Below are 26918 nucleotides of genomic sequence, written 5' to 3' on the forward strand. Positions count from 1 at the left end.
TTTATTGTTTTACTTATACTACCATAAGAGTTTGGTACGCTACTTATATTTCCTAACCTACATTAAAATAAATAGCTATTATAATAAAAAGCATTCATCCCTGAGATCATCTGAAGAATTCCCATCCAATGGGATCTGAACACAGGGGAAAATGCTGTAGTTGGGTGTGGTAGTGGAGCCCTGAGGTTCAAGCCTTGCCATTGGCTGCTTGACCTGAGTCCCCCACTGCTACGCTTCCTGGAAGGTCCCAGGGCTGTACCAAGAATTACAGGCATGTACCGCTTGGCAAGTAACCCATCCTCGATCCTCAGGAAATGCAGTTCCTTCTCTCCATGAGACAGCTGCACTGTGGTCAGGGCACTTGTGTGTGTGCAGATGTGCACACCAAGGAGACACAGACCCTTGCATGTTCCATCCTAGAAACCCTGAGAGGGAAACTAGTTTGGTGGTACAGGTCCTATTAGCAGTGGGAGAGAAGAGTCCCATCCTCAGCTGTCTACCTGTGGAATCCTGTCCAGATTCCCCATCCTACCCGATTCCCAGGTGTCCATAGCTCCCCCTGACCCCCCCGCCCCCGATGCCCATCACCACAAAGCAAAAGACTATCCTAGAAAAGGAGAGAAGAAGAGGAACTGAGAGAGACTGGGAGGCTTCTTGTACCCAGGCCTACCCAAGTCGGAGGCCAAAGCCCTGCTCCCAGTCCTGCTTTAGTCTCAGCCCACAGGAGCATCCGCACCTGCAGGTAGGCACTGGTCAGCCATCCCACAGGTGCCCCAGAAATCACAAGTTTCATGAGAACAGGACTGGACTGGAAGGAGAGGTGGAGGGTGGGAGTAAAGGACTCCTGTTTCTTTAGGCAACTCACTTCCCCTTTCAGGGGCCCCCTTTCCCCACCGAGTAAATGAAACAATGTCATTCACTCAACAAATGCTTATTGAGTGCAGACCATGTGCTGGACACAGCAAGAGTAAATGAAACAATGTCATTCACTCAACAAATGCTTATTGAGTGCAGACCATGTGCTGGACACAGCAGGGAGCAGGGAGAAAAGGTCTCTGCTCTGGAAAACTTACATTCTGGATGAGGAAACAGACAATAAACAAGTGAAAAAGAAAATTTCCTAAATGCTGTAATGAAAATAAAGAAAGGCAGTGCACTAGAAAGTTGAAGTAAATGAGCCAGTGCCTTTCCAGGCTTTTCACTGTTCTATTCCCAAGGATCATTTGCCAGAGTTTTGTACTTGAAAGAGACTTCAGCCCCCTTACCCTAAGAAGGTGGCTTACCCCAAAAAGGGGACTTGGCCCTGACTCTGGCTCCAGAGCCGCCACTGACGTCCTAATCCAGAAGTGGTTCCAGATTCTCTGCCCTCAGCCCCCAAACCCTGGTCACAGGCTCAATTCTAGCTCCATCCATTGGCCAAGATGACCTCACCTGTGATTGCAGACCTGGACCTGCTTTGCAAATTGCTCAGGGTAGAGAAGGCATTTTACACTAATTACAGTAGAGCAACTGAGTATTTGAAAACTATATCCTAGTTGTTTTTTATTTTTTTGTGTTTGCTGAAAGTGATGTTTGAACTAACAGGTTTTTGTTTTTGTTTTGTCTTTCTAGGGCTGCACCGGCAGTAAATGGAGGTTCCCAGGCTAGGGGTCTAATCGGAGCTGTAGCTGCCAGCTTACATCATAGCCACAGCAATGTGGGATCCGAGCTGCCTCTATGACCTATACCCCAGCTCATGGCAACACCAGATCCTTAACCCATTGAGTAAGGCCAGGGATCGAACACATGTCCTCATGGATGCTAGTCAGGTTCGTTAACCACTGAGCCATGACAGGAGCTCCTTGAACTAGCAGTTTTTAAAATATCACTATAAGTGTATGCATTTGTCAAAAGTCAGCAAATGGAGTAGAGATGAGCATTATATATTTTATCTGAAAAAATTGCACACAATGAACTGCAGTTAATGAAATGCATTCTAAAGTACTTAGAGGAAGATACACCAATGACAACTTGGTTTGAAATGTGTTAAAAATAAGATGGATTAATAAGATGGATCCAGGGACGGATAAGTGGATAGACAGATGTACAAAAATTAAGCTTCATAACATGTTGATGGTAGAATCCAGGTGTTCATTGTAAATTCTTTCAACTTAGCTATATGTTTGAAAAATTTTTTTTTAATTTTCATGATAAAATGTTGCAGAATCAATATTTAACTTTACAAGAAATTACCTACAACTGCTTTTAATTTTCAAACAACTCCTCCATGGACAAGCCCAGTGCCTCCTCCCACACCTACACTTTTTATGAAGTTGTAATCTCTGTATAAATGTCATCATTATTATTTCTCCAGTATTTTTTTCTTTTCTTTCTTTCTTTTTTTTTTTTAGCGCCACGCCTGCATCCTTAACCCACCGAGCGAGGTCAGGGATTGAACCTGCATCCTCATGCATACTGGTCAGGTTCGTTTTCGCTGAGCTGCAACAGGTACTCTCTCTCCCATATTTCTAAAACTTCATGTGTGTGGTGTTTAATGTTTGCATATCCCAAAAATAAATGTGCTGCATTTTACCTTGAGTACATAAGCTTTTTACTGTGTACATTCTAAATGCACTGCTCCGAGCTCCCCTTTCAGAGAGAGAGAGAGAGAGCACAAGGACTGGGTTGGATGGCTCCAAACTTTTTCTGGTTAAAAAAGCTGGAGAATGGGAGTTCCTATCGTGGCTCAGTGGTTAACGAATCCGACTAGGAACTCTGAGGTTATGGGTTTGATCCCTGGCCTTGCTCAGTGGGTTAAGGATCCGGCGTTGCCATGAGCTGTGGTGTAGATTGCAGATGTGGCTTCCGAGCCACGTTGCTGTGGCTCTGGTGTAGGCTGGCAGCTACAGCTCCGATTAGATCCCTAGCCTGGGAATCTCCATATGCTGCTGGAGAGGCCCTAGAAAATGCAAAAAGACCAAAAAAAAAAAAACAAAAAAAAAGCGGAGAATGGAGTTCCCACTGTGGTACAGCAGGTTAAGTATCCAGTGCTGCATCTGCGGTGGTGAAGGTTTGACCCCTGGCCTGGCACAGTGGGTTAAGGATGTGGCGTTGCCACAGCTATGGCGTAGGTGGTCACAGCTTAGGCTTGGATTTCATTTCTGGCCTGGAAACTTCCATATGCCACAGGTGTAGGGGGACAAAAGGTGCTGAAGAGGGTGGTGAAGAATTGAGAGGCCAAGACTGAGGAGGGAAAAAAAAAAAATCCCAGGAATTCCCATCATGGTACAGCGGAAATGAATCTGACTAGCATCCATGAGGACACAGGTTCAATCCCTGGCCTCCCTCAGTGGGTTAAGGATCTGGCTTTGCCAAGAGCTGTAGTGTAGTTCACGGATGTGGCTCAGATCCAGAGTTGCTGGGGCTGTGGTGTAGGCCAGCAGCTACAGCTCCATATTTGACCTCCATATGCTGTGGGTGTGGCCCTAAAAGGACTAAAAAAAAAAAAAAAAAAAAAAAATCCCAGAGTGACCCTGGTTTTGGGAATCTCCTTTCCTTTCCCGAGGTGTCCATTGATTCTAAGAGCTAAGACTTATAGGCTGTGCCAGATTGGGATCCCAGACCGGCCACATTTCCAGTCCTAAACACCCTTCTGAGGCCTTGCTACTCCTTAATCAAGAAGCAGCACCTGGTGTTCCCATAGTGGTGCAGTGGAAACTAGGAAACATGAGGGTGCAGTTTCGATCTCTGGCCTTGCTCAGTTGGGTTAGGATCCAGTGTTGCTGTGAGCTGTGGTGGAGTTCGCAAATGTGGCTCAGATCTGGTGTTGCTGTGGCTGTGGTGTAGGCCGGCAGCTACAGCTCCGATCAGGCCCCTAGCCTGGGAACCTCCATATGCTGTGGGTGCAGCCCTAAAAAGACGAAAAGACAAAAAAAAAAAAAAAAAAAAAAGAAGTGGCATCTATTTTTCCTAGGAATTGTGTGTGGTTGGCATATGTGCCTGACTTGACAAACGGAATATGACAGGTATGATACTGACATCCAAAGCTAGGTTAGGGAAGGCAGCACAGCTCTACCTGGCTCTCTCAGGACCCAGGACCCAGCTGCTACGTTGTGAGGTACCACAGGTTGTAGGTGTTCTGGATGATACAAGTAAGGTTCCAGTCAACAACCAGCTTCGACTGCCAGATACGTGAGTTGCCAAGTCTTTGGATTCCAGCCCCCAGCTGTCAGGTCACCCCCACCTTGTGTCTTTTCCCCTGTGTCCTAGACATTGTGGAGCAAACCGTCCACTTGATCATGTTCAAATTCTTGACTCGTATAATAAGTGGTGAGCATCACAATTTTACAATTTGCCTGTAACCCCTTGCAAGATTTTTTTTTTTTTGTCTGATTGTATCAGGACTGGAAAGGAAGCTTCTCCAGTGATATTTACAAACACCTCTTCGTAGTTATCAGGGAAAGTCCTCTCAAGCTCATAGCTCCGAGGAAGAATATGGGGAAGGATAGCACAAAACATGCCTTCCACTTGCCTCTGCTTAGACTGGACTGCGTAAGATAAACACTCTCAAATATTCCAACTTTATTTACAATCAGAACTGGCTCCCACCCCAGCTCTTCAGCTTTGCTCTGGGGTCGGAGCTAGATGAGCAGAGACATTTCTGCCAGGATCAGGGCTTGGGGAGACGAGCAGGTGGGCTCCTCACTTCTTTTGGGCTTGTGCCCGGGCCCGCTGAATCTTGTCCACCGTGGCCCCGTCTGTGGCTCCGGTGCAGTGGGACAACACGAGGCTCATCTCTGCCTCGTTCCGGTGCTCGATGGCCACGTCTGCAGCCTGAGCCACATCCCTGGGGTTTGAGCAGGAGGGGAGATGGTGTTGGGCTGCCCAAGGGCACAAACCATGCCTCTCACCAGCCCACAGGCTCAGCCACCCACCCTCTTCAGGGCTCTCTGCAGACGCACCCAACTAGAAGCAAGGCCTTGACCTTCTGCTCAGGACCCACGCGGGAGGCATACTTCTTGGCCTCATATTTGTTGTGTTGCTTCATGCAGATTTCCACAAAGGGCTTAGGAGAGGAAGAGGGTGGAAGGACAGGATAAGGCAGAGCCCTCCTGTCCTCTCTCTTATAAGCAATGCCCAGGGGCTATATTATCCCAATGTATTTTATACGCCCTTCAGTATGTATAACCCCCCATCCCCACCCAGTACACACATGCAACAGGTGGGACCTCAACATCCCTAGGGCAGAAACCACCGAAATCAAAGATCTGCTGGAGCTTTAGGACCAATTATTTCCTCGTGTCCACTCTCCCACCTGCTGCTGCCCCTCACAGCAGGCAATCCCCGTCTTCCCAGGGCCTGAGTATTCTCACGGCTGCCCTTATCCCACCCACCCACTACACCTCTGAACCACCTGCCACAGACAACAAACCCACCAACAGCCTCTACTGCTCACAAACATGTCCTTCCTGTGCCCCACCACCCCCACTCAAAATAGGACTTTTCTTCAGGCACGTGGTGTCCCCTGTGGTTTCCTCCTTGGGGAAAGCAGCTCAGCCTTCCTCCCTCCAACATTTGCAGGCAGAGTGGGGTCCAGCCTCCCATGTGCCTGGCCCACAAACGAGCATACACAGGAAGTGCCCACTAGCTCTGCAGGGCAACTGAACGAATGTGGGAACAGACTATCAGCCTGTCTCTGATCCTGGTCCCCTCCCCGGGCCACCTCACTGAAGGTGGGGTGGAGGGAGGGCCCCGCCTCACCAGGTAGCCGATGGGGGATTTCTTGCTCTTAGAAAATTTCTCTAGCTCCTCCCAGTCTTCCAGATCTGCCAGGGCGGTTAGCTTCAGCCACCAGAGCCTGTGGGAAAGCTGGGCATGGAGGTGTTGCAGGAGGGGCAGCGGGAGTCTGGGACCTACACGTGGACCAGGTCTTCACCTACCTCTTGTCAGGGATGCGGAAGTCACGTGCCACCTGCTCTGCACGCTTGTTGTGGCCACCAAGGATGAGGGTGGTGACTGTGTCGTGTACAGACAGGTCTAAGAACCGGCCCCCTAGCTCGTCTTCTAGACATCGCTGCAGTCGCAGGAGCCGCATTTGATCCTCTGTGGCCTGGGGACAGGGATGAGAGGGACAAGGAAGGAAGACCTGGGCAGGGGGAGGAGAGGAGAGTCTTAGAGAAGAATGGGCCAAACCTTGGCTGCAAAGTCGTTCTTGGCCTTGTTGAAGGCTTCGGCTGCCTTCTGCAGAGCTGCAACTCGCCCCTCGATATGCTACAAGGGCAAGAAGAGACGCCTGAGTGCACAGCATGAAGGACCTGGGCCCTCCCCACTGAGGCTGTGGTTTTCTTTCCTAGCCCTTTGTTCCGGCCGGGCGCACAGCTCTGGTGTCCCGAGTGGGAAGGCTAGCTCCTCTGGGCCCAACCCCCATCCTGGCCTCACATCTCAGGCTCTCTCTCAACAATGAGGACCAGATGGGGTGTGAGCCACAGTCAAAGCCTAGACTGCTGCAGAAGGAGCAAGGCCAAGGCGCAGCCTGCAGGCCCCACCCCCCCTTCGGCCTTCAGACCTCCTCTGCCGTGTAGCTGGCTCGGATGTGGAAGCTGCCCAGCTCCTGGTGGTTGTCATCCTGGTTATAAAGGTCCTTCAGCGTCTCCAACTCCTGATGTTTACAGAACTGGGGCCACAGGCAGGCAGGCAGGCAGTCAGCAAGGCCAACTCAGGGGCTCTGAGGCTCCAGCCCTGCCCTGCCAACTGCACACACCTGTCGGTATAAACTCAGGGCCATGGGCTGATTCCTAAGTGTCATGAAAAAGTCTCCTCGGTTCAGCTCATTCTTCAGGTGCAGCAGCACCGTGAACACTATGGAAAGATAAAGTGGATGGGGGGGTCCAGTCCTGCCCCATGCTCAGCCCAGGGACCCCAACCCTGCCCTCACCCAGACCCTGCTCACCCAGGTCAGTGTCCCCGCTCTCGATGGCCTTGCTTAGTGCCAGTTTGCTCCTCTTCATCTTTAGGAGAAGGGGTACCTGCTCCCCAGAGCGTGGCTCATACTCCAGCAGCTGTGGGCCAGAGAGGAAGGCACAGAGAGAAGGAGGTGGCCTGGACACCTCCAGTACCCACATCAGAGCATCTGGAGAGGGCTAGGCACCCATACCTTGATAGCCAGCTCCGTGCGGCCACAGCCATAGGCTCGTGCAGCAATGTCAGAGTAAGAGACGCCAGGCGTGTCTCCCAGCTTTTGGTTAATGGCCCGAGCAACATCCTCATCAGACACATCCTTCTGTTGTACCTGCAGAGAAGGTGGTGTCACACACACCTGGCTCTCACCCTCTCACCTCCAGCCCCACTGTCTCAATCAGGACCCATCCTTTCAGCTCTGCACCTCTTATTTCCTCCACCTCACCGGGGTCTGGAAGGCTGCAAATGCTCTTGAATTCTGTCCTACATTCTCACCTTGTAGCAGGCCCAGTGGGCCAGGATCCTGCTGACGCCCTGCACCTCAGGAAGCCGCAGGTACTCACAGATCTGAATGGCCAGGGGGTAAAGCCTCCGCAATACAAGCCTGGCAGGCAAGCGGGGGCGGGGGGGGGAAGCATGAGTTGAGGGGAGATAGAAAGACAAAGAGGGTGGAGTGGTCCCAGCCTGTACCTCACGCCTCCCAGATCCCAAGGAAATGGGTCAGGAGCAGGGACCACGAGAGCACGCCAGGGGTGCAATGCCTGCCCGCCCCGGCCCTCCGCCCAGCACCCTTGGGCTTGCTGTACCTGTCCAGCAGCACCTGGATGGTGAGTTGCTTGTATCTGTATTTTAGTCGGTTAAGGATGTGGCTGAGGGACAAGTCCTATTGCAAGGACCTTCAGGCAGCATCTCCCGCCCTTGGCCCTTCCACCCAGCAGTAAACACCCTGTCAACACACTTGCGGATACTGGCTATAGGTAAGGGGGATCCCGATGTGATAGTCCCGGATGGCATTGAGTATACGAAGATCCTGACACATGCGCACGAAGCTGTCGGGTGGAAACCTGTCCAGGAAACACTTTCCGAAGGAGGCCGCCTGAGAAGAGCCAGAGAGTCACACAGAGCTTCCTCTGTGCCAGCCCACCCCTGCCCAGCACCCCCTCCCTCCAGCCCTGCCATCCAGGCCAACCCTGAGCAGACTCTTCTGCATGTCTGGCCAGTGCTCATGTCCTGCAGCCTCGATGCACTGCTGCACAGCCTGGGGCAGCTGCCCCAGCTCCTGGATCTCCCGCAGGTACTCATCCGCCTTCTGGCTCTCTTTCTGGGGGAGGGGGAGGGTGCCAGGGGCAGGGCATCATGACCAAGAACACTCCCATGTCTGGCCCCCAACCCCTCTGGGCTGTGGTTCAAATGGCTGGTTGAGTGGGCTACAGAGGCCACAGCCCACCCAGTCCATCACCCAAGGCGGCCACACCCGGCGCCCAATTGCCCACAAATGCCTGTGAGGGGCCCTAAGGCCTGTCAATGGTAGCCCTGACTTGTGCCTAGCCTGGGGGTAGTGGGGACTCCCTGGTCCTGCCCATCACATGGAGGACACCATGTCCCTTCAATCCACCGGAGCCAGCCCTCCCTAGCGCAGTGCAGTCCAGTGTCTTGCCCGGACCCCTGTCTTGACAGGTAGCACCTGGCTGCAGGGGCAGGGCTGGGCCGAGCAGGGGAAGGAGAGCATCCTGGGCTCAGGGAGAAGCCTAGGCCTTTACCTCATACTCCTTCTGGGCCTCCAGCAGCAGCGCTCCGGGGGCCATCGAGGCGATTTTAAAGATCTCCTCACTGGCCACTGGGAGAGGGAGGTGGTGAGTCAGAAAACCCTCAACCCTGCCTCAGAGCCCTTCCCTCTGCACTGCCCCCAGGCAGCTGTGGTGCCAAGGAGTCCCTGCCCGGGTCACCTGGTGCCCTCGTGAGGGCCTCACCTGGAACCTCGTGCAAGAACTCGTGGGTGGTGCGGGAGAAGATGCGGACTCCATCCAGCTCAGGCACCAGGTAGGAGTCCTCGTCCAGCACAAACCTGAGCTTGGTCAAGGTTCACAAGAGCCCCCAGCGATGGGGTGGGGCAGGCGACCCTCCCTCCCTCACCTCCCAGGCAGCCCTCCAAGGATACTGGATGCTCTCAGGTGTGTCACCCACCACCATGAGCCGCCTCTCCCAGGCCACCACAACAGCCCTCTCCTTGCTGCGAGGACGGCTGCACCTATGGGCAGCACAACACACACACCACACACACGTGTGGGACACACACAGGATGCCTGGCCCACAGCCTTGTCTCCCACATTGCTGCTTATATCACTTTGCCTGGTGACGACCCCGCCCCTCCTCCCATTCCTCTGGCTGACCTGTCTGTTCCCGTCACCCTTTGCCATCAGCTCCCGGGGCATCTGAAGCCCATAGGGGGCTGGGGTTCCCTCGAATGTGCACTGGCAGAGGGGACAAGACACAGGCTCCACATGGCTTGGTCAGCAGCCAGGATCGATCAACTTGTCCCAGGAGACAAGACTATGTCCACTGCCACCCCCAGCATAACACCCCCATCCTCACCAGACCATCTGTTTCGGGGGGGCCCGGATGTTGCAGTTGAACTCACACAGCTTCTCCTGTAAGGGTGCAGGGAATGTCACAGCCCTGTCCCAGGAGTCACTAGTCTGGTTGAAAAGCCCTTCCCCTTCCCCCAAAAGATCCTTCCCGGACCAGGCACGATGCCCCTGTGTCGTCCCAGGATCACACCTTGAAGGATGCCGTGCCCATCCAGATGTAGCCTGTGTCTGTGAAGAGCGCCAGATGCCGGCTGGTGAAGGAGACAGCCATCTGCAGGAAGCTGCTCACTCCTGGGGCCAGGCCGGGGAGTGTCTGGGGCAGGAGGGACACCAGAGAGCCTGGCTTCTCAGAGCCTCACCTCTGCCTCCCCAGACCCTCCATTTCTCTCCCACCCAGGGCCCCTCACCACTGGGGAGCAGGTCGCGTGGTCCAGGAGGTAAAGATCAGGTCCCACGGCCAGAAGAATGTGTGCCACTCGGTCCCGGCACAGCGTGGTCCAGCACGAGGGTGCACTCTGCAGACCTGTGGCCAGGGAAGAGGACAGCCTCAGGCTGACTAGAGCTTCTGCCCCTGAGGGGCTCCGGGACCGGAGGCACATCTGGGTGCTGCAGGCTGTCTCGGGGGTGTCTGGGCCCACCTGGCACCTCTGGCATCCGGCGGAGTTTGAGGTCGCTCACGTTGGCGCTGAGGGTGAAGCGGTGGGCCCCTGTGAGGATGGCCACCCCAGAACCAAGCTCGGTATGGAAGATGCGGGCATCTAGAACCCGGTTCTGGAGCACCTCCTGGGGAAAGGGGGACGTAGGTTGAGGGAGCCACAGAGGCACAGACTCCATCCCTCTCCCCCAGCCCCCTGGGGCCCTACGTTGCCCATGCTGAAGTGTCTCCGGAAGTCACCGTGAAGCCCGTACACCAGCACGACGCCGTCCTCCTGCACGCAGAGCAGCTCCTCCTCAGCCGACCAGCCCAGGGACACCACGGGCCCGCTCTTCCACTGCGGGGGACAGGGAGGATCCAGAGGCTGTCCTCGGGAGGACGCAGAACCCTGTCCAGCCCCAGCCGTGAGGCAGGCAGAGCGCTCACCATCAGACTGGCCAGAGGCATGCCGGAAGCCGAGTAGATCTCGAGCACCGGCCGCACGCTGGCAGCCTTCTCCTTCCGCCAGGGGTTCCTCAGCAGTGCTGCAGTTTGAGAAGACACCTCCTGTCCTAGCTGCCCAGGCCCAGTCCATGCGAAGGAGCATTTAAGAACTAGCTCCTTCGGCCCGGCCCATGTGTGCCAGGCCTCAGGAGAACCAGAATTAGAAAGCATCTCAGTAGGATGGAGAGGGGGTGGGTAGCATGTGCCAGCAAGAACAACCCAATAGCAAGGCCCCCAGGAATCAAGGACCTTGAGCCCCTCCCTTGGTGGCAGAGCATGTGGTGGCAGAGGGGTGACTTACCAATGGGGCCCCCATAGGGTGCAGCGGCCACCAGGCAGTCCCTGAGTTCTTCCTTCAGGTCCCAGTCCATGCTATACAGCTCATATTTCCTGCGCACACCAAGATGAGCAGAGACTAGCCTCCAGATGGGGTGAGCCCCAGAGAAGCCCCTAAAGCCTTGACTTGTCCTCCACAGGAAAGTTGAGCAGCAGGGGGGGGGGGGAGTTGATGACTAGGTCCAGCTAGGCCAAGTGACCACATGCATGCTTAAGGACAGCAGGTGAGGGAGCAGAGGGTGTTGGCAGGGCACGCTGTGTGGCCAATAGCCAGGGCACAGAGTTAGGTGGGACGAGGCCAGGGTGGCTGGCTTGGGCCTGTATTAGCAGGAAATAAGACCCTCTAGGAGGCAGCCTTTCTTCTATCTCTGGTTCTTAACCTGGAGTCTGGTTATGGGTTTTATATCCAGGGGTCCAGCTCAACGCCTGTTGATAATGAACTCAGTTTTAGAGGGATTGAGTGAGTAGTGCCTGAAAGAAATCCAAGAGGAACACTTTAGTGAGCCCAGAGCTGGGCAGAGTCCTGGGTTGCAGATGCCAATCTGTGAATGCTTGGCTCACAGGAGGTAACTGAAATTACAAACTGGCACGAGATGACTGCAATCCGAGCGTGCATGGATCACCAAGAGATGTGGGTTGCATGAGAAGATGGGAGCAGGAGGCCATCATGTGATGGTTGGAGGTGAGGAAAAGGGGACAGAGAAGAAGTGGGCACTTCTCCAGGACACCAAGAGAATGTTCAAGAAGGAGGGGAGTCAGCAGTAACATTTTAAGGATCAGGAGGATGCCCATCATTTCCTTCTATTGAGAGTCTTCTTGGCATTCTAGCCAAAAAAATATAAGAAAAAAATAAATAAATAAAGAGAGGTTTCTATTTTGGAGAAGGAAGGAGATAGGAGATTGTCTACTTAGAAAATCCAAAGCAGTCTATGGAGCAATGAATGAAAGAGCTCAGTAAATGATCAACAAAAATCAATATATTTTTCTATATCAATTAGTTTACTATACCATAGCAAGAACTAATTAGAAATATTAATTTTAGGAGTTCCTGTCGGGGCTCAGTGGTCACCGAATCCGACTAGGAACCACGAGGTTGCGGGTTCGGTCCCTGCCCTTGCTCAGTGGGTTAAGGATCCGGTGTTGCCGTGAGCCGTGGTATAGGTCGCAGACGCGGCTCGGATCCTGCGTTGCTGTGGCTCTGGCGCAGGCCGGCGGCTACAGTTCCAATTAGACCCCTAGCCTGGGAACCTCCACATGCCGCAGAAGCAGCCCTAAAAAAGGCAAAAAGACAAAAAATATATATATTAATTAAAAAAATCCTAATCATGATAGCAATGAAACTATAAGATACCCAAGAATAAATCTAACACAATTTTTTTGGTGTGAAATCAAAGCTTTCTCAAGGATACAGAAAACATGAAGAAAAATTCTAAAGGATCTATGGGTGCACAAGAATTCAATAAAAATCACCCCAAATTTTTGGTGGGGAAGGAAGCACAAACTGATTCTATAGTTCATGTAGGGAGAAAAAAGATCATCTGAAAGAGAAAATATTGGATAGTATTTAAGAACATTTGAAAATATGACAACAGATATACATCAGATTATCAAATACACTTAAAAATTAAAGTAAATTAAAACTAGTTTTGGCACAGGAATAAGCAAATAGATCAATGGAAAAGAAAATAATATAGAAAAAGACCTGGGAATAGAGTATATAATAGAGATGGCCCTTCAAATTGGTACAAATTGATACCTGAAATGAGACAATGAATCCTAAGGGAAGAATCACAATAAATGCTATTTCATTATTTAATCTCTACAATAAAAGAGTTCCAGATGGAATTCAAGATTTAAATGCTTAAAATTTAAAAAAAAAATTGTATCAGAACAAATCTTGCTTATTTTTACAATCTCAAAGTAAAAAAATTTCTGAACATGATATAAAACCTGGAAGTCTCTAAGAAAAAAACGAACATGAGTCTAAATAAAAATTAAGACCTTTTGTGTACTTCTATATAAAAGAGGTAAAAGCACATATTTACATTTGCTGCTATTTGAAAAAGCAGCTCTGGGCAAATTTCCAAGAATCCACATAACAGTGGTTACTTGCAGGTGAGGAGCGGAATCAGTTAAAGAGGAGCAGGGATGGGAATGAGACTGAGTTTTTAAACCACTTTCATGGTTATTTATTAAAATAATTAACATTACAAATTTTATACATTGAAAAAACCCACCAAAAACAAACTAGGAAGACAAACTATGAAAAGGAGAAAAAAAACATGGAAAAGGAATACTGTTCTTAAAAATAAAAAAAGCCTCTAATTGTAAAAAATAAAAATAAAAGTAAAATAAAAATGGTCAAGGGCTTTATCATAACTATTTTATGTGAAGATACTTAAAAACTACACATAAAAAAACTTGAGAAAATGTAAGCGAATATTTTCATAATGTGAACCATGGAAAAGTCTTTCACAGCAAGACACAGAAAGGAATAGACTGATAGATTTTAGTACATAAAAACTTAAAATATGTAAGTTAAAAATCAGTACATAAAAGTTGTGACCACTGACAGAAAATTTGTAACGTTTGTAACAAAGGCTTATAATGGAGAAAATATAAAGAGCTCCTTTACAAATCAATGGAAACAACACAATAGAAAAATAGTCAAAAGATATGAATAGACACATTTAATGACTAGGAAATATGAATTTAAAAGTTATTTTTATGTTTTGGCTATCTGAATGGCAAAAATTAACAGGATAATAAACAACATGCAATATTGCTAAAGATGTGGAAAAATGAACATCTTCCCACACATGAGTGGGAGAGTAAAATGGTTCAACTCTATGGAAAAAAAGGAGGCACCATCTCCCCAACTTTTCAATGTGTATGCCCTCTGAGCAATTTCCTCCCAAGAGGCTAACCTATACAATTACTTGCACGAAGTACGCAAAGGTAGGAATTCACTGTAGCACTGTTTAAAATAGCTCCCCATCAACAACAACAAAATCCAGGAGTTCCCATCATGGCTCAGCACAAATGAATCTGACTAGCATCCATGAGGACGCAGGTTCGATCCCTGGCCTCATTCAGTGGGTTAAGGATACGGTGTTGCCGTGAGCTGTGGTGTAGTTTGCAGATGTGGCTTGGCTCCCACATTGCTGTGGGTGTGGTGTAGGTCAGCAGATGCAGCTCCAATTTGACCCCTAGCCTAGGAACCTCTATATGCTGTGGGTGTGGCCATAAAAAAACCAAAAGAAAAAAAGGAAAAATCCTGGAAAAATCTCCTTAAATGCCTGTCAAAATGCACATAAACAGATTACTCTATGTCCATGCTGGGGAATATTATGAGGCTATTAACAAGGTGACTAAGTATACTGACATCAAGTGATCTCTAAGATATATTGCTAAGTAAATAAAAGCAACTGCTGCTCAGTCTGAAACATCTGAATCCATTTACGCAATAAAAAAGCACATATTTTCATAAGCATATTTACATGCAATCACACGTATGTGTGTCAATACAGAGAAAAACTCTCATAGGCCTCTACGCTAAGCCAGAGACAGTGGTTCCCTTTAGGGAGGGTGGTGAATGGGGGAGGGGAATTGGGAGCCTGATGATTTGTAGGCATTATCTGAATTTTTTAACCTCACATGCATTTTTTTTTTTTTTTTTTTGTCTTTTGTTGTTGCTGTTGTTGCTATTTCTTGGGCCGCTCCCTCGGCATATGGAGGTTCCCAGGCTAGGGGTCGAATCGGAGCTGTAGCCACTGACCTACGCCAGAGCCACAGCAACGCGGGATCCGAGCCGCGTCTGCAACCTACACCACAGCTCACGGCAACGCCGGATCGTTAACCCACTGAGCAAGGCCAGGGACCGAACCCGCAACCTCATGGTTCCTAGTCGGATTCGTTAACCACTGCGCCACGACGGGAGCTCCCTCACATGCATTTCTTTTGACATCCTGTTACTAATATCCTCAGACAAAATCAGATGGGAAAATAGATACTCCAACAGACCTAGAATGCCAGTAATCAATGCATTGAGGCTCAGCTCCAAATTCCCCCTTCCGTACCTGTGTGTGTTAACAGACACTATTCTTTTAAGCATTTCTCCTTCACAGTGATCCTCCTCAGTAGAGGGCGCTGGAGAGACGTTGCAGGAGGAGAGGATTTCCTGCAGTTTCTAGCAGGGGAGTCAGCCGCAGCCAGGGTGTGAAGACATCTGGTGGCACCCTGACCCAGCCACTCGGCAACCTCCAAGGCTCACCCAGACTGGTGATCACCTTCCCATGGCTCCTTGGACACACACAGCCTTCCTGGCCTTCTGCCTATGCTAGGTCCTTCTTCCTCTGCATGCCAAGATGCCTGGCCACTGGCTGCCCGGCCTGTGCCCTCGTGTGTTTCCACTGACCCCCTCTGCACAATCAGGCACCCAGTCGCTGGCTGTGGCTTGCTTTTCAGACCCTGTGTGCTCCAGGCTGCCTGCACCAGCTCCCCAACTCCCCCTGCACGCCCACACCACAGGCCACTAGTTGTTGCTCCCCTGTGCCCTGCTACCCCCTGAAAGATGGGATTTGGGGGTTGCTTTGGTCATGTGCTGGGGCTTGAGTGTGGTGCTGACTTCCCTGCCAATGGGAAATGGGTGCTAATAATCCACTGCATGCAGCAGCATCACAATTAATCGAGCCTGCAGTTCACTGAGGTGAAAGGCCAAGTAAAACATGTGTTTTGGGAGTGACTTCTATGCTTTACTGTATGGCAAGAATGATGACTGTAAGGGCTGTGGTGAGGGTGGGTAATTCTGAGTGCACGTGGACATTTACAAAGAGAAAGTGACAAGTTTAGGTCTATTAACTTTCAGGTAAAGCCATGGTCTGAGAAGCAGAAAGTTTCTGTAACAGCCTAAAAGAATCTCTTATTTCTTGTAGCTATACACCTGCTCCCGCTGAAAATCAAAGTTAGAGTTTGTGTGGGTTGTTAAATGACAACAGTTGAATTCTCCAGCACGTCATTTCTCATGTGACAGTGAGGGCACTAATTAGAAAAGAAAGGGATCCTGAAATGGGGAAAGGAGACATCTGGTTAGACCCAGATGAAACACGCAAGCTTGAACCCCCAAGTCCTTCTGAGGCTTTCTCACCAGTAGAAGTAGCCTGCCCTCCTGTGTCCAAGGAGGCACCTCCCTCTGCTTGAAAATGCTCTGACAACCTCACTTGAGGCAGATGTCTGGGAAGCCTCCTTCACCAAGGCTGACCTGGCTAACACTACTGCTGAGTGGTCAATCAGCCAAGAGCAGACAGCAGTATGGCACCATTCCCAGGGGGAATCGGTCTGCAAACTGATTAGACTGCACCTCTTCAATCCTGGAGGGGGCAAAGATTTGTCCTCACTGGGATACATATTCTGAATGTGGGTCTGTCTTCCTTACTTGTAATGCCTACCATCTGTGGGCTCACAGAACATCTCACCTACCATTGCAGCATTCCGCAAAGACTTGCGACTAAGCCAGGACCTAATTGTACAGCAAAGAAAGTGCAGTAGTAGGCTCAGGTCCTTGAAATTACTCTTTTGTTTGCTTATATTTTTAGGGCCTCAACTGCAGCATATGGAGGTTCCCAGGCTAAGGGTCAAATCAGGAGCTGTAGCCACCGGCCTATGCCACAGCCACAGCAAGGTGGGATCTGAGCCATGTCTGTGACCTACACCACAGCTCACTGCAAAGCCAGATCCTTTAACCCACTGAGCAAGGCCAGGGATTGAACCTGCATCCTCATGAATGCTAGTCAGATTCCTTTCCGCTGAGCCACAATGGGAACTCCTGAAATCAACTACCCTTATGCCCCATTTCCCAGAGGTGCTAACCTAAATTTAGTGATGATGCAGTTATAGAGCCAAATGGGAGACAGCATCCTAAAAATATGGGGCTCTGTCTTACAGGATGCAAGTTCATGCTTTACATCAAAGACAGTGTTATCTCCTCCACAGTCAGATTACCTGGAGCCCAGAATCAAGGGGTGGAAGTGGGAGTGGCTCCTCTCATTATTACACTTAATGACTCTCTTATAAAAACATTGCTTTCAGTTTCAGTAACTTTTGAGATCTACTGGTTTGGAGAACTTCCTCTCTAAGGGCAGAATGTTTTCACTACTGGACACAACAAAAGATTCACTGAATTGGAAGGTAAGAATGCCTCCTTGCCATGTGGGGCTCCTTCTGCCACTGAACCAACAGGCAAGAAAATGGGGTTAATTCATTGGCTGAAGTGATTATCCTGACTGCCAAGGGGAAATCAAGTTGCTGCTACATAACGGAGACAAGGAGGACTATGTCTGAAACCCAGGGGCTCCGCGGGGGCACCTCTTAGGACTTCCATGTCTAACATGAAAGGTTAATGAAAACCTCAGCGACCAAAAAAAGAAGCATCACTGAGGTTTGGCTCACTTAAATATGTAAAGAACCCAGAGCAGTGGAGGTTCTGGCCTAGGGCAAGGGAAACATGGGATGGGCAGCTGAAAAAGAAGCCACAGATATCAACAACGACCTTGTGACCAATTACAGAAATGAATACAGTAGTTACTTTGAGTATTTTCTTTGAGCTTGTTAAATGAATGTGTTTATATGAATATACTAGCCATTATCTTCTCTCCTTCCCATTTTTCTTTTCTTTTTTCTTGTCTTTTTAAGCCTGCACCCACGGCACATGGAGGTTTACAGGCTAGGGGTTGAATCAGAGCTGTAGCTGCCAGCCTACACCACAGCCACAGCAACGCCAGATCTGAGCCTCATCTGCAACCTACACCACAGCTCACAGCAACGCCGGATCCTTAATCCACTGAGCGAGGCCAGGGATCGAACCCACAACCTCATGGTTCCTAGTCGGATTCGTTTCTGCTGCACCACGACGGGAACTCCCATTTTTATTTTCTATCCAAATTATTGGAGGTTAATTTCAAATTTTAATTTTTAGGTAAGAGAATATTCAGTGGGACTGTAATTCAATTTGAGGAGTAACTAATACAATGATTAATACAATGACTATTAAGACTATATGTCTTCTCGCTTTTGGAAAAAGTAGTTTACTTGTAAGAAGGATGGTGGTATCCTGTTAAGCAGAAATACAGCTGTTCTTTCGTTGTGAGGGTGTGCCAAAGTGGGTAGAGGGTACATGTGGAAGCTGAGCAGCCAAAGGGCAGACTGTGCCAGATATCAAGGTATCGGCTCCCAGCTCCAGACTCACCCTTCAATACAAGTTCCACCATAAGCCAGATATTAAGCTTTCTCAGTAGAGGGCCCTGCAGTGTAGGAACACTGTAGGAGGAAGGGGCTCTCTGGTGGTTTCCAACAGCTACAAGGTCACTCAGCAGTGTAGGTATGAGAACATCTGGTGACACTGTCCCAACCATGTACCCTGAACACACAACCCCTTGGTGACCTCAGCCTTGGCAGGGCTTGGCATCCACCTTTCTGTAGTTCTTTGCACAACACACTGCATGCTACAGGTCTCCTGCTCACCCTAGTGCTCCCACTCCCTGTGAAAGTCCATGAATCTGGCCACCAGCTAAGGCTCATCTGTGCCCTACCTGTGCCCGAGAGGGCTGCCTCCTGCTTGCCCAGTGACTGTGGACTTGCATTGGCCCAGGCAAACCAGCAACTCCTCCACCATCCAATGGGTTGCAACTGTACCTTCTCAAGCATAGTTGGAACCCCAGCTTGGGGAGGACACCCCCCCCTTCCAATTTATCCTTCCTTCATCTTCAGGAAAGTTTTATCTTGTAGTTACTTTGTTTTTGTGTGTGTGTGCGTGCGGGGGCAGGGGGGAGGGGGGATTAGGGCGGCACCTGTGGCATATGGAAGTTCCCAGACGAGGGGTCAAATCAGAGCTGTAGCTGCCAGCCTATGCTGTGTCCACAGCAATGTGAGACCCAAGCTGTGTCTTTGACCTACCCCATAGCTCAACACAACGTGGGATCCTTAACCCAGTGAGAGGGGCCAGGGATCGAACTGGTGTCCTTATGGATACTAGCTGGGTTCCTTACTGCTGAACCACAGGGGCAACTCCTCTTATAGTTACTTTGTTATCATAGTTTAATAGTCTTATATTGAACTTCCCTCAATTAATCACTGTATGGTTTTTGTCTCCTAATTAGAACTGTATTGATATAACTAGTGTCACATTCAACAGATCCCTTGCTCATCACAAAGGGGGAATATATCAATTTATAACAAAGGATATGGCCATCAGCCTCCAAATACTTGTCAATGTCAGCCTCCCTCCCAGTAGACAATCTGATACAATGATGCCTTCAGACATGATGCCAGGACATTGTCTACAAAGCATTTCTGTTGAAAATGTTAACCCGAATTTGATCTACACGCAGTTCCTTTAGATCTAACATGCAGTTTTAGGAAATACAGGCTATGAAAGAGAAAGAAATTCAAAGGCACCACGAAGAAGCAGTGGTACCATTCCAAAAGTGACTTGATTTCTTAAACAAGTCAATGTCATGAAAACAAACGGTGGGGGAGAGTGGGGATGATGAGGTTCAAGTTTACAAGAGACAATTAAGAGAGGTAAGCAAATGAATAATTCTCGATTTGAACAAACCAGTTATTAAAAAAAAGACACCTTGAGGAAACTGGAGAAGTCTGAAGGACTGGTTGTTAGAAGGTATTAAATGTTAATTTTGTTAGGTGTGCAATAGAAACAGTACTGTAGTTTTAATAGGAAACCTTTTTATTTTTTCCAAAGTAAAGCACATTAAAGTTATGACTGTAATTTACTTTGGAGTTCCCGTCGTGGCTCAGTGGTAATGAACCTGATTAGTACCCATGAGGATGTGGGTTTGATCCCTGGCTTTGCTCAGTAGGTTAAGGATCTGGCATTGCGTGAGCTGCAGTGTAGGTCACAGATGTGGCTCAGATCTGCTGTGGCTGTTGCTGTGGCTGTGGCTGGTAGCTACAGCTCCCATTTGTCCCCTAGCCTGGGAACTTCCATACTGCCACCAGTGAGGCCCTAAAAAGACTAAGTAAACAAATAAATAAATAAAGTTATAACTCTAATTTACTTTAGAATACAGCAGAAAATGTACTTGATTGAAAAGATATGTCTGGGGTTTGTTTTTGGTTTTGGCACACCTATAGCATAGGAAGTTCCTGGACCAGGGACTGACTCCATGCCATAGTAGTGACAATGGCAGATTCTTAATCAAGTGCTCCACCAGGGAACTCCACAGGGGTTGCTTTTAAATAGTCCCCAAAAATGTGTATTTGGGGAGGCAGGGCGGGTAGATGAAAAGAGAAGGGCAAAGTGCTGTCTTGTTGAAACTGGGTGATGAGCACATGGATGTCCCCCATATTACTTTTAGTACACTTATGCATAGTTGAACTTTTTCTTAATGTTTTTAAACTTACAAAATAGTTGAAGCAAATATACTGCAACACATTAACTAATCTTTAAGCCTAAATGATGGCTATAGGTGTTCTTTCTACTATTCCTGCTTTGTTGTACATTTGAAATTTTTTACAGTAAAAGGTTAAATACAAATGCCAACAAAGGAGGTAGGTCACCTCTATCCGACGCTCCAGGCAGCCAAGCTTGAATGAGATCTGAGCTGTGCCCACTAACAGGACACGACACTAACAGTCGTGACCAGGAACAGGATGTCCCTGAGAACAGGGTGGTTGCGTGGGAAAGGTCGGAGAGAAGAGAGAGAATGGAAGCATGTGGAGCTGGCAGTTTTCAGACCTTTGGGGTGGGGAAGTGAAAGACGAGGTGAGGAGGAAGGACTTGTTTATTTTTTGAATAGGGAAGTTTTCTGGTAGGTGGGGAGATTTGAGTCTAGCACTTGGCATCTCATAGGAGCCCTTGAAGGTAGGGATGGTGGAAAACAATGTACAGTGGAGGTCTTCGAATCTTCCTGCAGGAAAGAAATACCTGGGTGCTTGCTAAACTACAGATCGAGTTCCCCGGACTCGCCCCAGAGGTAATGGAGTAGAGCTGGCCTAGGAAGCCGCATGTAGCCAGCACCTTGGGTGATCTTGATGCAGCGGGTCATGGATAACAACAGCTGGAGAAATGTGTGGCTGAGGGAGGGTGCGGATGGACAGTGCATGGTTTCAGAGAAGGCAGGGGATGAGGGCACATCTCCTTAGCAGGTTGGGAACACAACAGGTAGATGTGGCCGTGGGGTGGGGAGCCTAGGCCCTCCCAGGCAATGACTTCCAGCTTCTTGGGAAGCATGAGCAGGAGTCAGCAGTTGGGAGGAGGGACCAAGAAGGTTCAGTCTTCAATATTTCCAAAAGATTTGAACTGATTACAAGTAACTGCGGCTTCATGTAATCTGTGGCATATGGAAGTTCCCAGGCTAGGGGTGGATTCCCAGCCACAGCCACGGCTGCAACCACACGGGATCCTTAACCCACTGAGAGGCCAGGGATCAAACCTGCATCCTCATGGATACTAGTCAAGTTTGTTACCACTGAGCCACAATGGAAACTCCTCTGTGTAATCTTTTAAAAGAAAAGGTAGAGCCATTGTGGTGAGTGTAAGCTGGCCCCATAGAAGAGGATTGTGAGGGCCTAGTGAAGGCTGGTGGCCACGGATTTGTAGTAGACCTGTCCTGCCCGTGTGTGACCCTCGGCAGAGTGGGTACAAGCAGAGACACGACGAGTGGCTGACATGCTGTGAGGTGCTCCTGTGCCAGGCAGGTGCAACTGAAGGACAAAGGGAAAAAGCAAGAAACTGAAACAACCGAGCATGGCTATATGCCATGCTGGACAGAGAGGGATGCGTTTGCGGAAGGGGGTTCTGCGTGGACACAATGAGAACAGAGGGTTCTGTGGATGCGGATCCCAGTGAGGTCAAAGGACAGGTGTATTAGGAGGCATTAGTGTCAATGAGGACAGGGCCTTGTCTGAATTTCATGTTTCAGAGGTAAAGCAGTTCTGGATGAGCACAGGAGCTGAGTGTGTGGCTGAGGTGGACAAAAATCACTTGAGTAAAGCTCATGCAGTCATGAAGCCAGGCGGCCACTTAAATTACCCTGGAAGGTGAGCCTAGGAGGCTGTGGCCCAAAGTGTCCAATCATACAATCGGTGAGGGACGCAGTCGAGGAGGTTTGCACTGACACGGACCGGAACAGGAAAGAGGCAGAGTCTCTGAAGGCAGCACACGGGTAAGGGGCAGGAAGCAAAGCATGGGCCACCTCCCCCAGGCTTCAAGGTGAAGACGGCGTCTCAGGGCCTGCGCCTTGAGTTAGGCATGGGGGTATGGGTGGACAGAGTGAGGGTAGCACTGCAGGAAAGTCCAGAGGTGAGGACTTTAAGGATAGGCCATACCTTCAGCAACAAAGGCCAGTTACACATTTCCCCTCTACTCGCAGGTCCCGGAAGTGGAAATCCCCACGGCAGCAGTAAGTGGACCCCGGCATTCTATTTTTTTTTTGGCCTTTTTGTCTTTTTTTCTAGGGCCACACCCAAAGCACATGGAGGTTCCCAGGCTAGGGGTCAAATCGGAGCCGTAGCTGCCAACCTACACCACAGCCCCAGCAACTCGGGGTCCGAGCTGAGTCTGCGACCTACACCACAGCTCAGAGCAACGCCGGATCCTTAACCCACCTGGCAAGGTCAGGGATCAAACCCTCGTCCTCATGGATGCTAGTCGGGTTCATTAACCACTGAGCCACGAAGGGGAACTCCGGCCCTGCTTTCTAATACCAGAAAATCACTACACCTGGCCGGTGTAGCAGTCTCAATTTCAGCCCCCTCTGGGAAGCGCAGAAGAAATCCCTGTTGAAGTACAGCTGAGCTGCTGGAAAAGCGTGGTCCACTACAGTAAGAGAAGGGCTTGTGTGAGAAGAGATCATTTCCACCCTCTCCAGGCTGGGCTATCAGACCACAGGGGAGAAAGAAGCGCTAACACAGGTCTAACTTTGGGGAATAACCCATAGACCCCCAAATCTCCAGGCCCTTCAGAGTCCACTATCACCTCTGAAATCCTCTGGCTCCAGCCTGCCTTAAAAATAACTACTGCTAAAGTACCCTGGTGTGCGCTGTTGCTGGAAATGTAAAGCAGTGCAGCTGCTATAGAAAACAGGATAGTTCCTCAAAATATTAAACACAGAATTGCCATAGGATCCAGAAACTTCATTTCTGGGTACATATCCCAAAGAACTGAAAACAGGGTCTCAAAGAGATATTCGTACATCATTGTTTACAGCAGCATTAATGACAACAGCCACAAGGTGGAAGTAACCCGTGTTCAGTGACGGATGAATACATAAATAAAACATGGTTTACGGATACAACAGAAACTGTTTTTTTGTTTGTTTGTTTGCTTTTTAGGGCCGCAGCTGCGGCACATGGAAGTTCCCAGGCTAATGGTGAAGCCGGAGCTGCAGCTGCCCACCTACACCCCAGCCACAGCAATGTGGGATCCGAGCCTCATCTGCGACCTACACCACAACTCATGGCAATGCCGGATCCTTAACCCACCAGAGATCGAACCAGTGTCCTCAGGGATACTAGTTGGGTTCATTTCCATTGAGCCACAACGGGAACTCCTACAGTGGATTATTCAGCCTTAAAAAGGAAGGTAATTCTGGTAATTCCACAACATGGATGAACTTTGAGGACAGAATGCTAATGGAAATAAGCCAGTTGCAAGAGAGCAAATACTGGAGTTGCCCCTGTGGTGCAGTGGGTTAAGAATCTGACTGCAGTGGCTCAGGTTGCTGCTCAGGATCAATCCCCAGCTGGGTGCAGCGGGTGAAAGGACCCGGCATTGCTGCAGCTGCAGCACAGTTTGCAGCTGCAGCTCAGATTCAGTCTGTGGCCTGTGAATTTCCACGTGCCACAGGTACAGTCAAAAGCAAGGGGGAAGGGCTAAAATTCTGGAGCCCTGTAAGAACTAATTCCCTCTCCTTGCCCTCCCAAATTAGTAATTTCTTCCAGAACATTACTTCCAATACGAAAGAATCCCATCCTGATGTTCCCTTGTGGTGTAGCAAGTTAAGGATTTGGTGTTGTCATGGCAGCAGCTCTGGTCACTGCTGTGGCACAGGTTCAAGCCCTGGCCCAGGAACTTTCACATGCCTTGGGCTCAGCCAAAAAATGAAATAAAAAAAAAGAATACCACCCTGTGGCTAGGACTTGAAATAGCTGCCATTTGTTTATCATTCATTCACTTATTTGAACATGCACTAAGTCCTGGCATAAGGGTATGCACAAGTACAAATAAAACCAAGTATCTATACCTATCATACCTCTACTCTGGTTGAGAAGCTAAAACATGTTACGTTATTTTCCTGCTTAAAAGCAAAACCCTTATGCTTTAACATAGGTGCCTAGAAGGAGACTAGGTTCACATCCTGGCTCCACTGCTTAATACCTGTGTAACCTGGTCACCTCACTTCTCTGTGCCTTAGTTTCCCCATCAGTAAGATGGGGTTAAAATAATGATACCTACCTCATGGGGTTGTGAGACTTAACTTAATATACATAAAGTATTTAGCACAGTGCCTAGTAAATCAAAAAGGCTCAACATCCAATACCAAAAATAATACATCCTTTGCAGCAAGGCTTACACCTCTACTCCTTATAGCCTACCTTTACCTGTGCTGGCCGAACAGCAGAGGTAAGTAGGCTAGCCACACAGGTCATGTCTGTCATATACTCCACACTTATACTCATTTGAAATTCTATTGGTGTATAAACAAAGTTAAGACTTCACATGATAGACAATTCTCTGGCAATGAGGTCATCATTTGCAAAATTTTCCGATTTAACATGCCTGTGTAGGCAACATGTATTTTCAAAAGTAATACAAGTTAATATTTTTAAAAGTCTATGCTATGTTGTAAATTACATGGCTGACTATGTCACCTGGTATCTCTTCTCAACAAAAAAAAGTTTAAATCACTGTCACTTCCTACCGACTTTACTGATTTTTTAATTAAATTTTTACAATTTTTTCACACTGTATAGGTATATTTATAAGATATAAGAATTAGAAATAGGATTTCCTGCTGTGGCACCATGGGATTGGTGATGTCTTGGGACACTGGGGCACAGGTTCAATCCCTGGCCTGGCACAGTGGTTAGGGATCCAGCATTGCCACAGCTGTGGCTGGATCTGATCCCTGGCTCAGGAACTCCATAAGCCATGGGGTGGCCAAAAAAGAAAAAGAAAAGAATTAGAAATAAACAGCAAGTGCAATAGATCTCTAAAAATCGCTACCAGGCATTTGTCCATCTCAGAAATGTTAAGTGCTGATATTTTGTGGATCAAAAATTACACTGAGTAGTTCCCACTGTTGCTCACTGGAAACAAACCCAACTAGTATCCATGAGGATGTGGGTTTTTTCCCTTGACCTTGCTCAGTGGGTTAACCATCTGGCCTTGCCACTAGCTAGAGTGAAGGTGGCAGACACGGCTTGGATCTGACATTGCTGTGGTTGTGATGCAGGCTGGCAGCTGCAGCTCCGATTGAACCCCTAGCCTGGGAACTTCCATATGCTGCAAAATGTGACCCTAAAAAGCAAAACAAACAAACATACAAAAACGACGTTGAAAAGTTTTAATATGTGAACAACAATGGTAGTTTCACTAGCACAAACAGTTGTCTTCTACTGAAATAAGACCCCAGTGCAATGTCTTGGTGATCTTTAGTCACAATCAACAGTCTTAAAAAAAAAACTTTATTAGGCAACTACTACATAGGAGACACCGTTCTAAATATGCATTGAAGATAAAGAGATACAAGAAATATGCTCTCAGCCCTCAAGGAATTTGGTTTAGCAGAAGAAACCTATACAAATATTTCCCTACTGTGTCATTCATAACAGACCCTAGCACTGGGTCCTGTGAGGCCCAAAGAGAAGGTCAGGTGAAAGTCAACTCTTTTGAGATTAGATCAGGGAAAGTTTCAGAAAGAACCCTTTAACTAAGTTCTGAAGGATGAGCAAAAATTCTCCAGTGAGGTAAAGAGGGAAAAGGCAGGTCCTGCATTAGGAACCACAGGCTAGAGCAAACACAGGGAGCCTTTTAACATTGTGCTGTGTGGGAGCCCTGTTCTTTGCAACTGGAACACAGACTCGGTAGGAAAAAGGCAAATGAGATTGAAGTTATACAGCTATAACACAAAAGAAATTTGTACGTTATCTTACTTCAAAGAGAAGTCACTGAAAAAAATCCTAACCAGGGTAATGACGTTATTGGTGTACACTTTAGAAAGATTAGTGGTTTAGGGCTCTACGACTCCCATGAAAGGGTTGCTCCAACATGGGGTCCTCATTCGCCCTGTCCCTGGATTCCCTGACGACTCGCTTCCTTCTCCCAGTCTTGGTTAGCACTGTTACCCTTCCCGCCGTGAGGTCTACTCCCCCCTAGGAGCGCCCCTGTGGTCTGATTTCCGCAGAACCTCCTGGCAGGAGACTCGGCGCTCACTGTCACCTGTGGGCGGCCACCCTCAACGTGATCCAAGCATCCTTATGGAGGCTGACAGTCCTGGACTTCACCGCTGGGCTGTACCCCTCCTTGTGTGACCACCGGGTGTGCCTTAGTTTCTTTCTCGGGAACAGGGGAAGGCCGGGCCCTAGGCTGCTGTGCGTTAAGTGGTAGACGCCGGGATAGAACCGGCGAGGGGCGGACCCCAGCGCCCGTAGAGACGGGGACTTACGCTGCCGGCTCCGCCCGGAGACTAAGCCAGCTAGCGAGCAAGGTAAGGTGGGCCGTGGGAGGCAGGGCGGGGCGGCTCACCGGTAAAAGGCAGAGTCCCCGAGCGGGTTCCAGTTCGCGGTGTAGCAGTCCATGGCCAGTGCAGGAGGTGGCTGGCCAGCGCGGAGCGGACACCCGCCTAGTGCGGGCTCCAGAAGGGCACTTCCACTTCCGCTTCCGCCCGTCTGGGTCACGTGTC

General features: G+C 49.1%; 1 protein-coding gene across 3 annotated transcripts; it reads right to left on the reverse strand.

Annotated features, from left to right (window-relative positions):
- On the reverse strand, positions 4538 to 26916 carry VPS16 (VPS16, CORVET/HOPS core subunit). 3 transcript variants are annotated; one of them, XM_013985160.2, is made up of 25 exons: positions 26762 to 26873; positions 11379 to 11469; positions 10964 to 11052; positions 10606 to 10703; positions 10388 to 10516; positions 10163 to 10307; positions 9932 to 10047; positions 9715 to 9837; positions 9529 to 9584; positions 9095 to 9184; positions 8907 to 9001; positions 8697 to 8773; positions 8126 to 8257; positions 7905 to 8032; positions 7743 to 7778; positions 7432 to 7540; positions 7133 to 7267; positions 6929 to 7037; positions 6740 to 6837; positions 6545 to 6652; positions 6172 to 6249; positions 5919 to 6088; positions 5740 to 5836; positions 4941 to 5044; positions 4539 to 4825 (listed from the first exon to the last, which is right to left on the reverse strand). In XM_013985160.2, the coding sequence occupies exons 3-25, from the start codon at positions 11031 to 11033 to the stop codon at positions 4681 to 4683; spliced, it is 2448 nt and encodes an 815-aa protein (XP_013840614.1). In that variant the 5' UTR covers positions 11034 to 11052; positions 11379 to 11469; positions 26762 to 26873; the 3' UTR covers positions 4539 to 4680. The 3 variants fall into 3 exon arrangements, 2 of the variants coding, with proteins under 2 accessions (XP_003134376.1, XP_013840614.1); XM_003134328.4 differs by lacking the exon at positions 11379 to 11469 and having other exon boundaries at positions 4538 to 4825; positions 26762 to 26916; XR_308704.3 differs by lacking the exon at positions 11379 to 11469 and having other exon boundaries at positions 5740 to 5847; positions 26762 to 26916.

The sequence above is a fragment of the Sus scrofa genome, chromosome 17, assembly GCF_000003025.6.
Source record: "Sus scrofa isolate TJ Tabasco breed Duroc chromosome 17, Sscrofa11.1, whole genome shotgun sequence".
Lineage (NCBI taxonomy): Eukaryota > Metazoa > Chordata > Mammalia > Artiodactyla > Suidae > Sus > Sus scrofa.